The 12,703-nt window shown below is 34.2% G+C and overlaps 1 protein-coding gene across 2 annotated transcripts in view; it reads left to right on the top strand.

Moving 5' to 3' along the window:
- The window catches only part of LOC144966424 (DNA mismatch repair protein Mlh1-like), a 33,455-nt gene that overhangs the window by 537 nt on the left and 20,215 nt on the right, over positions 1 to 12,703 (top strand). The window contains exons 1-9 of one of the 2 annotated variants that reach the window (XM_078902856.1): positions 206 to 346; positions 743 to 841; positions 3,795 to 3,968; positions 4,611 to 4,701; positions 6,629 to 6,801; positions 8,546 to 8,618; positions 9,781 to 9,872; positions 10,153 to 10,195; positions 11,238 to 11,326. In XM_078902856.1, coding sequence (XP_078758982.1) covers positions 3,832 to 3,968; positions 4,611 to 4,701; positions 6,629 to 6,801; positions 8,546 to 8,618; positions 9,781 to 9,872; positions 10,153 to 10,195; positions 11,238 to 11,326 — 698 coding nt within the window. In that variant the 5' untranslated portion in view covers positions 206 to 346; positions 743 to 841; positions 3,795 to 3,831. Of the gene's footprint in view, positions 1 to 205; positions 347 to 742; positions 842 to 3,794; positions 3,969 to 4,610; positions 4,702 to 6,628; positions 6,802 to 8,545; positions 8,619 to 9,780; positions 9,873 to 10,152; positions 10,196 to 11,237; positions 11,327 to 12,703 lie in introns of those variants that run through there. The other variant, XM_078902855.1, reaches the window with a different exon arrangement.

Genomic DNA, 12,703 nt, shown 5'->3' with positions numbered 1-12,703 from the left:
TTGACAATGTCAAAGTAAAGAAATTGCGGTGTTCTAACTATCCCAGCCTGCGCCACTTTTCTTTCTTTTTTTATTAATAGACTTCCACCTTCTACACTGACCACTCCGGATAATCGCAACACCTTGGGATCAGCAAAAATGTTGCGATTATGATAGGCTGCGACTGCGGTTATTCAGAGTCGACTCTGAATAACTGTCTACGGTTATTCAGAGTCGGGGAGTCCAATCTGAATAACTGTAGACAGTTGACTCTGAATAACTGTCTACAGTTATTCAGAGTCGGGGAGTCGACTCTGAATAACTGTAGACAGTTATGAGTGATGAACTTCCAGTTACCAACCACACGGTTTTTCTGGGGTTTTTTCTTATCTCCCACCTCTGTTTAACCCTACGGGAAAAAATCGTTTTACTTTTTGGTATTTTCTTGTCTCTTCTGTCATGGCAGTTTTTTGCATTGCGGCCGCAAAATTTGCAATTTTTTGCAAATTGTCGAGATTTTGCAAAAAAAAAAAAGAAGAAATATTTTTTAAAATATAGTGGGGACCAGTGATGATAATCTTCCGCTGATTTCTGGGATTTTAGGATTTGTTCATAAATGTTCCGTTGTTATTTGTCATGTCAAACATTTTCTGCTCAGTGGTAGTTCAGGGGGAAAAAAAACAATAATATGCCTTCTATCATTTTTTGACACCTCTGCTCAGTTGCATGAATTTTGGTGACACTCCTTTATTTATGACGTTAGTCTAGACACGCTGGCGCCAAATGTCAAAAAGTAGCACAAGACACACGGTGGCCATGAATGAGAAGATGACCGAAAAGGAAGGGGATGGAGCAAATTGGTGTAAATATTTGTGTACTTTTTAGCTGTAACATGATAATACATTCATTTGACGATTTTATAAGGTTTATAAGCGTGTCTTTTTTTTTTTCTTCCTTTTTAAGTTTGGTTTTGTTTTTGTTTGATTGTTCTGAATTTGTTAATAGAATTCATTACAACTTGTGTCTAATTATAAAACAATATTTTTAAAAAATCAAAATCAATTCATTAATTCTCTCTCTCTCTCTCTCTCTCTCTCTCTCTCTCTCTCTCTCTCTCTCTCTCTCTCTCTCTCTCTCTCTCTCTCTCTCTCTCTCTCTCTCTCTCTCAGCCACCCTTCTATCTTCATATTACGTTTATAGATATCATTTGGTAATAGAGAGATATTATGTTAGGCTGATCGATTTAAGAAATGGTTGTTTATAAGCTAATCTAAATTTGCTTTGTTGATGGAATATGTTTTGCAATTGATTAAAGATTCTTATTTATAAGCGACTGAAGTTGAAAAATCGCCAAGTTTTAAGAATTTGGCACTAAAATTGCCAAAGTCACAAAATAACTAGTAAACTGGTATCAAATTGAAAGAAACTCATCTCGCAAGAACTCAACTCGATAATTTGATAGGCTACTCGTCTCTAAATATCTGTACACATGGTTATCCAGGGTCGACTCTGAATAACTGCCTACAGTTATCCAGAGTTGACTCTGAATAACCACTTCGTTATGATATTATTATCAGAAGTTGAGTCTCCTGCCCACTATTATTATTCACTATCGAAGTCCTTAGGACTGGAGGCCATTGAGAGGCTGTCTATCGGATCCGCAGAAATATGCGATTTTGGTGTCAAGAATCAGAAGAGGAGAGGAATTTCCTCCTTTTACTTTAAAAAATGGTGGCGTTTTTATGCACCTCCGTTGGAGGTGTACAAAAGGCTGTCATTATCCCCACGAAATTTTGTTATCCCCAGACATGTATTTGAAACTCCGCTCTTTTAAACAATTATCCACATTCAGGAATATGGAATGTTTCCGAATGCACATAGAAATAAGGAAAGTTAATAAAATATCTATAAAAACATAAAATTAACCAACATTAAATCAGTTGTTACTACATATATACACAATATGCGTCGACTTCGAAGTGGGTGTCATGGCTGAATGGTTTAGTCGTCTGCCCTGGAAGTTTTACCAGAATCGACGTTGTGGGTTCGAATCCTGGTTCCGCCCCTTTTTATTTTTTTAAAATTTTAAATTCCATCTTCTTTTTACAGAACGTTGCAAGTGAAAAATGTCCCATCCATCCTCCCCCCACCTTTTTTTTTTTAAACTCTGTCTCTCTCTCTCTACTCTCTCTCTCTCTCTCTCGCGCTCTCTCTCTCTCTCTCTCTCTCTCTCTCTCTCTTGGTTCCTTTCTAGTTTCTAGCAAATTGTCATATTCCTCCCCACTCCGATCTCAAAAAGTGTCTAAAAAGAATAAATGATTAAAAAGCAAACCAACAGAAATATTCAGAGAGCGACCAATTAGTCGGATAGAGGAGAAAAAAAACAAACAATAATTTATTTTTTTTAATTTTAAGAAATTCATGCTCAGAAACGGAACAAAAGGCCAAACAAAAAGGAGAAGAGAATAGACTCGCACAAAAAAAAAAAAAAAAAAAAAAAAAAAAAGAGGTGGGGAGGAGGATGGATGGGACATTTATCCCTTGCAACGTTCTGTAAAAAGAAGACGGAATTAAAAAAAAAAAAAAAGTGGTGGAACCAGGATTCGAACCCACAACGTCGATTCTGGTAAAACTTCCCAGGGCAGATGACTAAACCATTCGGCCATGACACTCACTTCGAAGTCGACGCATATTGTGTATATGTAGTAACAACGAAATATCGTTATCCCCAGACAGGTGTCTAGGGATAACGAATTTTCATTATCCCCAGACAGGTGTTTTTATGCACCTCCTATAGTAAATTAATGAAAATGAAAATGAAAATGTTGCTGCATACGTCTATGAGGTTTAAATTGTAGTGATTACCGATGTACATTTATACAATTATAATAAATTAAAGAATAATAAACAATAATTTTTAAAATCAAAAGTAAAAAGAAACATGGCCCACAAATACTGATCTCAAATAAATAAATAATTTTAAAAAATTAAAATTGAATTTTTTTTTAAACCATGATAAAATGCTTTTGAAAAAAAAAAATTATGTCTTTCTCAATAAAGTAAACTTTTTTTTTTTAATGTCTACAATGGGAATCGAACCCAGTACTTTCAAGGTTAGAGTCTGACTGAGCTACAGAGCCAACTGACTGTTCATCACATTTAATGTCTTTCTAAAACATTATTTTACCTTCAATGCAACTTCTATTTTTTGGTTTTATATTTCGATTTTTAAAATTATTATTTCTATATAAATTTATTAACAAAAACATCCTACATATGTCACAATATAACTTTCGCAATGTCCAAATACAGAAACATAATATCGCTGATGAAATTGGGTGGGATGCTCATGCGTGACGGAGGTGTATAAAAACGATCCGTTAAGATACACAGTCAGCGGAGGTGCATAAAAACACTACGTTAAAAAATTATATTCCCCCTGGCAGTGAAAGACTTCATGTATCTAGGTGTGGTGGAAGATATAGTTGCAGTTTCCCAGAAGTTAACTAGAGTATCACCTCAATCTAAAAGTGGGGGTTTGTGCTGTAAAAATGGGGCTTAATAAAAAGGCAATCATTCAAAATTTTCCTCATGTTTCGCTTTTTGTCACCATAAGCACTGATCAGGGGTAATTCTCTGTCACAGATTTTGAGTCTTTTGCACAAGAATAAGATTTGAGCAGTAAAATCATTTTAACTTTGGAACCATTTATTCTACATCAAAAAGAAATTATCATATTGAATTGGTTTGAAGAACTATTTGTCTGCGCAAAGGGAAAATTGAGTTATTAATTTTTATTTCTGAAAAAATATCAGACTGCCCTGCTGAGAACAGTAGACAAGATCAACGACAATGACTTCTACAGAGACAGAGAATAAAACAGATTTTCCTGTGATAAAGAGGCTTGAAGAAGTCGTGGTGAATAGGATTGCTGCTGGTGAAGTCATTCAAAGACCCTCGAATGCTTTAAAAGAAATGATAGAGAACAGGTAATCCCAGGCCCAAGTGTCCACTGAGTTTGTGTGTGTATGTGTGTGGAGTCTAATCAATCTATTAATTCAATATTAAAAGTCAAGTTGCTATGTTCGAAGTCATAGGCTAATTTCAGTTCATAGTTCATATTTTCTTCAATGTGTTTGTTACAAACAACTACACCCTTTTGACTCAATTTTTTAACTGGTAAAATGTTGAACTGTATTGTCTTCCATTCAAACATGAATTACTTGACTTATGCCTCTTGGCTCCTGCGGAGCATAGGACCTCAACAGCACTCTTCTATCTTCTGTCCTTGGCACAGACCTTTGCCTCACTCCAGGTAAGATTGGAGATGCACAAATCTTGGTGAAGGCTTTTCCTCCAAGTCTGTTTTGGACGACCCCGTTTCCTCTTGCCCTGTGGGTTTCATTCGAGAGCCTGCTTGGTTATGTTACAGGGCTCTTTCCGCAGGCTATGGCCAACCCATCACCACTTTCTGCGTCTGACCTGGACATCCATTTGTTCTCGGTTTGTTCTTGTCCAAAGGTCAGCATTTGGCACTTTGCCATTCAAACATGATGACTGAAAAAATGATTAAAATTCTACAGCATTCTTATTGCAGATTTATATTTTTGAATGTTATCTTTTACTTTCAGTCTTGATGCTGGTTCTACTAATATTCAAGTGACTGTTAAGCAAGGTGGTATGAAACTGCTGCAGATTCAAGACAATGGCTGTGGGATAAGGGTAAGAAATGAATAACATTGTGAATAGATTCATTCAATATTTCTATCACTGCAATTCACTCCACTTAATTGCACACCTTTGGGAATTGAGGTAAATGTGTTGATTAAGTGCAATGTGCGATTAAGGGAATGGAATATTTAATATAGACTTGACTTGACTTAGATGCCTTTCGCGTCTCGACCGAAAGATCGGGTCGCCTTGGCTGTTTCCAGTATTTCCTGTGTGAGGTGTCTCCAATATTGCCGGTCCTCTGCTAGGGTTCTCAGATTTTCAAGGTCCCCTGCCGTTATGAGACTAATGCTTTGTCCAAGTGTTGTGAGGTTTTTGTTTAGGATCACAGTGAGTGTTGTGATCGGTCTTCCTCTGAAAAGGTTCCCGTGTTTTTGGAAGTATCCCGACATGGCTTGGTTAGCTGGTATGTTTTTGTCCCTGCGTAGTATGTGACCGAAAAGTTGCCATCGTTGTTGTAAAATGTCAAGGGAGATTGGTCTTTCTTTTGTGATCTTATAGAGTGATTCATTTGAGATCTTTTTTGGGTATTTGATGTCCAGTACCCTTCTTAGCTGTGTGCGATGGAAGGCATCCAGATGTTCTTCTTCGGATTTTGTCAACGCCCAAGTGCCGCAGTTATACAGAAGTACCGGTTTTACAAGAGCACGGTACAGTTTCAGTTTGGTTTTTCTCTTTATTTTGTCACCTCTAATCCATACATTGGTGAGTTTACTGAGTGCGGCGTTTGATAGTTGTTTTCTTCTTTGTACATCCTCGGTGTCTCCAATTAGTGAGTCGACTTTCTTTGTTCTTTTCCATTCCTCTTTGTTCCTCGATATTGTTGTAAATTCGGTTTTATTGGCATTGACTTGGAGGTTATATTTCATGAGGGTATTTTGTATGATGTCTATATTTGCTGGTGTTGATCCAATAAAATCGACATCATCTGCATAGGCGATTTCTCTAAGGATTGCATTCTCAATATGAGTCGTTGGTTTTGGAATGACTTTTCGAACTTCTTTCAGAGCGTGTTCTAAGTATATTGTGAACAGAATATAGATGCAATTTTATTTTGTCTTAATCAAATGTAGCATATTTTTGATACCATCTGATGATTAATTAAGTTGAATGAACGTATTCATATTGCGAAGGTTTTAGAATTCTACAGAATAGCGGTTCAAAATTTTTGTTTGAATATATAAGTGACAAAGTGAAATTCTAAGACATTTTTGGAAGGGAAACAGATAAGCCAAGCTTTAAATGTGATTTGGATAAAAGGGTTACACATGGGGTAATGAAAATGGGAGAAAAAAATACTTGAGCTTTTATATAGTGGAATATCCACTAAACCTGCTCAAAGCGCTTTACAAGGGGTCCCTGGCCAACAGCAACACTTAACATGTAGGACGTTACATGACGCCTGTTAGGCAATATTACAATTTTTTTCTGACAAAGACAACGCTGTTAATAACTAGATATTCATTTTACACCGATAAGAGAATGTGAGTGAAGTGCCTTTTCTAAGGACTCAACTATACGCCGAGGCTCGAACCCAGGACCTTCCAATCCGAAAGCGAGTGTCATACCATAAGACCTATAGCTGCACAACTTGCATTAGTAAGCAGAACAAGGATATTCGTATCAGGTTTTTTATATAGATAAGGTTGGAAAAGTTGAAATTTTAATCCTAATTTTACTCTTCAGATTCAAAACTTTTGATAATCAAAATCAGAATAAAATTGATTAAATCAGTTTTGTTTTACTCACCAGTGGATTTATTTCCAAGTTGCTGCACCACCACAACAGTTCTAAGACAATTTTTAGCAGTGATTCGTATGACACAATGTAGATCTTTTATCTTATGTCTTTCTTTTTTTTTAATCTTAACATTTCATATCTTTTGTTTTTTTTTTTTTTTGTTTTTTTTTAATTTCAGAAAGAAGACATGACAATTGTTTGTGAAAGATTCACAACCAGTAAGCTTCGTGAATTTGAAGATTTGAACTCAATTAGTACTTATGGTTTTCGAGGGGAAGCCTTAGCCAGTATTAGCCATGTTGCTCATGTGACAATCACAACCAGAACCCGATCATCCAAATGTGCCTACAGGTATTTGTTTTTGTTTAGATAATTGCTAAATTTCAGGTGTTATGCTGTTATTCGTACTCAAGATAATTGTTTTTTGTTTGTTTTTTTTTCATCTCATGAGACTATCTGTATCGAAATATGTTATTTTATTTCAGGTTGTGGTTGTATCAACCTAATGAGAACATGATATGGCTGACAGTCAAGTGTGGAGATAAAGATAAAGGGAGTAAATCTGACTCATGAATGAACAACACAAAACAAATGACGTTTTGGCCTTTGGCCTTTTTCAAGTAAACACAAAATACAAATATATTTATATTAGATTTTCATAATATTATAGGCGAAAATTTGTAAATGTGTGTGTGTGTGTGTGTGTGTGTGTGTGTGTGTGTGTGTGCAATGGAAGAGAGACAGAGAGAGATAGATAGATCTATCTCTCTCTGTCTCTCTGCCATTGCACACACACACACACATTTACAAATTTTCGCCTATATTATTATGACAATCTAATATAAATATATTTGTATTTTGTGTTTACTTGAAAAAGGCCGAAACGTCGTTTGTTTTGTGTTGTTCATTCATGAGTCAGATTTACTCCCTTTATCTTTATCTCCATTTTATTGACTCATTTAGGCACCTCTATTTATTAGTCAAGTGCAGGTTTGTGGTCTTGTGGTATGACAAAGGACCAGGGGTCGAGTCCCACTCTGAGTGGCGCATAGTTGAGTTCTTGGAAAAGGCTCTTTACTCACATTCTCTCACGGTCCTGAGGTGTAAAATGAGTACCTGGCCATTTACAGCCTTGTCTCTGTCAGAGAAATTGGAATATTGCGTCTCTGTCAGAGAAATTGGAATATTGCCTAACAGGCTTCAGGTCTCATCTTACGTGTTAAATGTTGCTGGAGAGAGACCCCTATTGTAAATTTGTACAAAATGTATATATGTGCATAAATCAAAGTTTGAACGTGATAAATCACACTTTTGCCTTGTGTTTCTTCTATTTTGTAAAATTTATTTATTATTCATTAACAAAACACTAGGACGCTATTTAATCAATTTTATATCAGATTAAAATGTATGATGAGATTTACTCATGTAAATGTAAGGGAGCTAACGAGTATGCTGTACAAGTACATTGGAAATTATCGACTACTTTTGATAAAGAATCATTTTGGGCCAAAGTGTTCATGAATGGATTATAACAAGATTCACACACACAATTCACTCCAAATATCGGAGCATACTCAATGTCTCAATTGTTTCTATGATACATGTTTGTGTTGAGAATATTGGCTATTAAGCTTAAATGCTGGCCAACTAACTTTGCAGGTTTGTGTGTGTTGAACCCGTGACCTCCAGAAGTCAGGGAGAAGTAGCTCTAGATAGACTAGAATTTGAAGCTACTTTTTTTGGGGTCGTGGATAGCTCATACAGTAGAGTCACAATCTCCCCGGCCAGGCGGAGTTGTCATAATAATGATAATAATAATGAAATTTATTTATATTGCGCCCACTCCCCTATACAATAAATCTCTAGTCATACCAGTAAGGTCATGGGTTCGAGCCCCCCTCACCACTGCAAAGTTTGTATTCTCTATTGCCTTCTGGCACTTTCCTACTCACTTCATTTCTTGTTATTATCAACATTAGTGCCTGCTCCACTCACTTTTCTGAATTATGCATGGATTGCATTTTTTTTTTTTTTTCCCTTTGTAAAGTTGGTCGTTATGCTTTATACTACTTTACTATTTTTTCTTTATCAACAGAGGAAATTTTTCGGATGGAAAGTTGAAAGAACCCGTGAAACCATGTGCTGGAAACTTTGGCACTCAGATAACAGTGAGTACTGCATTTTTTCTACCCAGATTTTATTATAAGTTTCTACTAAAACTCCCATCAACACTGTCATTAATTGACAAAATCTTCCTGTTATGAAGTTCTTTTATGATTGAAATTTCTACAGTGTGTTAGGCAAGAAGACTTTTCATTATTCAGGATATACTGTGTTTTTTAAATGATAGGTGTTGGGCATATCATAGCAATATCGATATATCAATATAAATGATGATATCGAATCATATCAATTTCAAAATGCCTTATTGATACTAGGCTTATTACTCTTATTATTTGTCTCTCTCTGGTCTTTATTTTGATCATATATATATGATCATATATATATATTTGTTAACATTTTATTTTACTTTAAATGATTGAGATAAATGATATTAATGATTTTGTTAAATTGCCATATGTATTTCTTATCAGTTGTAGATCCAATGAGTTTAATATGAAGTTTGTGCTTTCACGTACAAGTTACTTGTTATCAATATCAATTATACTTTTCATAATAATTGTATTATGCAAGACTTATACTGCGTTATTTCTTTTAAATAAACATTATTCTTGTGCTACCCACACTTTTCTTGATGTGTTGTTACATCTTTAATGATTTACTTATTGTGTCTAATATTATCTTTGTAGTATTATGCTTCTAACATTTTTTTTTTGAGCTTTTGAAAATAAATGTGATTCATAATGATGGTACCAAAAACAACACACAATAATCACAATAATAGAATAAAACTTAAAGAAACATTTTTTTTTTTTTTTTTGCAAATTGGAGGGGGGGGGTGTAGCGGATTTATCAAAATAGGATTTTTAATTTTCAATATATTGATGGAAAACTCATTGCATAAATAAATATTGATATGATATATCATATTGTATCGATATAAAAAATATTATGATATCGCCCAACACGATTACAACTTACCATTTTTGTCCTAATAAACCGACAGCCACAGGGTGGGGGGGTGGATTTATTGGGCACTCATACATGTCGATTTTTATAAAAACACAATTACATTATTCATTGTTTCCTAAATCTTTTATTACTGTGTTTTAACAATGTGGCATTAATTCTCTTGGTAACAACGTCCAAAAACGTTAAATTTTAAATTCTGCGTTGAGTATATATAACATCGCATTGTATCCATTTTAGGTTGAAGATCTGTTTTACAACATAGTTACGAGAAGAAAAGCCTTGCGTAGCCCAGCTGAAGAACATGCTAGAATAGTTGATGTTGTAAGCAGGTAAGAAGTTTTATTTAGTTCTTGATATGTCATAAAAGTAAGGCTCAAAAACGTGAGGTGTTGGGTACTGGAAATTGCTCACAAGATATTGCACTTACGGTTAATGTTTCTACGAGGGTGAGTCAAAAAGTAATGGGACTCTGCTTATTTATGTTAATCATCTCTCTTTTTGTAAATGTTCCTTTGTATTGGAAACTGTCTCTGTTTTGAAAGGATGTTTTTATGAATGAAAATGTATATTGTTCATTATTAACTGATTTGGGATTTGTTTTTATTCCAGATATGCCATTCACAACTGCAAAATAGGATTCACTCTTAAGAAGGTATTCTCTGGGTTTCTTAAAATGTTGGATACTCTCTTCATCAAAAGCTATTTGATTAAAAAATATATACCATATCACATCATATCAGTAATAGGGCTTTAGAATGGACCGAGTGTTCCTAAAATGCCCTTAAAACATAAGTAACAATATATTGGATGTTACACATTGCATATCTTTGAGATAAAAATATTATAAGGGGATGAACCTTTTTTTTTTTTTTTTTTTTTGGTGCTGGCTTCCGGCGACAACAGACGTGTTGTGAATGTTTACCTATTTTCTACACATATTATTATTATTAAAATCCTATAAGAAAATTTTTTTAAAAAACAACAAAAAACATCCATTCTTATTTTTGACATATCATGAATGCTCAGTCATGTATGTATTTTAAAGCAAAGAGTTTCCTCTCAAGGGCGTTTTGAATAGTCATTAATATCTTGAGCATTATTAGTTTGAAATTTCATCATGCTGTGATCCAAATCAAAGTGTTGTAGTGGGTGGTTGGATGGGAGCATCACCCTTGAATCGTATACCTATGATGTTCGCATGGGTGTACGATCCGATAGTGATGTCGTTTCTTCTTCTCTTTACTAGCCTATCCTGCTTCTTTGGTTTGTGATTGTATTTTTGGCAGGGGATATTTTTTTTTTCTGTAAATCTTCTGCCTGTTTGTTCTTGGTTATTTATAATTTAGCTTATGATATCTTTAGGTTATGATTTTGATTTACATTTGTACTATTTTTGTTAGATTGCTTTTTTTTTTTGTTTCAGCGGTCTCTCATATAACCTCAATTGTGTTGGAAGAGACCTAAAGCAACAAACAAAAAAAAAAACAAAAAAAAAAGTGTTGTAGTTAAGAAGTTTTTAACAAAATTCTTTTATCTTTTGGTTTTGATGACGTTTACTTTTTACTACTCATGGCGTGAAGAAATTTAAAAAAATAAAAGAGTGACATTTTGTTGATATGAATAAAACTCTCATTCTTATTTAGTTTAATTGTGGTTAAGAAACGGCACTTTGTATTTATCTTATTTCTAAATAGCAAGGAGAGAGTATGGCAGATGTGAGAACTTCCCCATCCTCTTCCCATGTTGACAATATTCGTACAATTTATGGTGTTGCCATTAGTCGGTAAGTCTCATGAACTACCATTTGGGAACAGAAAAAGGAAAAATGATTTTCTATCCAATATCCGGTGTAGTAAAAATTTCAAAATTTAGCAAATCAAAAATAGCAATTTGATGATAATAGTAATGATAATGATGATGATAATAATAATAATAATAATAATAATAATCATCATCATCATAATAGTAGTAATAATAATAATAAAAGTGATGATGATGATGATGATGATGATGATGATGATACAAGATAGTAATAATAACGCACATTTGTTAAGCCCAACTTATCTCACTATATGCTGGGACTGGGCATATAGAAGTTAATTAAATTCTTATATGTGAATTTAATGATTGAAATTATTGTTAGAGGTTGATTAAAGATTAAGACTTTTTTTTGTTAACATAGCATGTTTAACATGCCTTTCTGTGGAATGTCGTCTTTGAATTAACCTAACTTTTCTTGTTTTGTTTTATTTATTTTTTCCAAAAGATGACTTTTGCCTCTCTATATTGTTTTACAATCTTACAATAGGTACGGAAAACCCAAATTTAGATTATATAATTGTTGTCTTTAAGTTGCATTCAATAGGTAGAACTTTTTTTCCTGATTAAAATGGTATAAAAATTATTAAAATTGGTTAAAAATTTAAAAAGATATGTTATTTCGAAATTTGTAGAAAATCGCCCAAATTTGGGCTGCTTTGAAGGCAACCTTTTGTCCGTTTTCAAAATGCCGTATTTTCATAAATATTCAAGCCAGACCTCTGTATCTTTCTAACAATACACATCTTTTTATAAACAATATGTGTATTTTTTTCCTGAGCTCAACTCTAAGTAAAAAAGAAATAATTTGCCCCAAAGTAGCTGACAAAGCCAAAATTGTCAATTTCAACACGAAGTTTCGAAATATCAGCGATTGTGCCCCTTGTCTGAGCCGGCGTATGAGTGAAGTGAATACGGCAAATTTGTAGCTGTAGTTTCGTTTTCAGTTGGCTGGTGACTGCAAAGCTATAAATCTTGCTTTCGTATACATCATTTTAAAGCTGAGATTTTAAACTTTCTTTTGATACCAGAATCGTCCAAATTTTCAAATTTTTCTTAATTTTTTTATCAAATTAAAGTTTTTAACTTGAAACTTCAAACTTTGAAAAAGATCATAAAAATGCGAATCTGGTATCGAATGAAAGCTTGTTCAATTTTCTTTCTGATGCAGCCATTGGCGTTACTATTAATAGCGCTGACGCGAACAGCCGAGCGGAGAGAAAAGATGACCGTCAGTTACGGTGTTCGAGTAGCGGAGCGCCGGTTCAAAAATCGGAGTTTAACCCTCTTCTTCAACTCAAAGCCATAAAATAACGGCAAATCCTATGAAAAAAGCATAAAC

Source organism: Berghia stephanieae, chromosome 2 (assembly GCF_034508935.2).
Source record: "Berghia stephanieae isolate SIO BIC M18660-M18661 chromosome 2, UCSD_Bste_1.3, whole genome shotgun sequence".
NCBI lineage: Eukaryota > Metazoa > Mollusca > Gastropoda > Nudibranchia > Aeolidiidae > Berghia > Berghia stephanieae.
The sequence above is the reverse complement of the archived record's forward strand: the minus strand, read 5'-3'. Positions and strand labels throughout refer to the sequence as shown.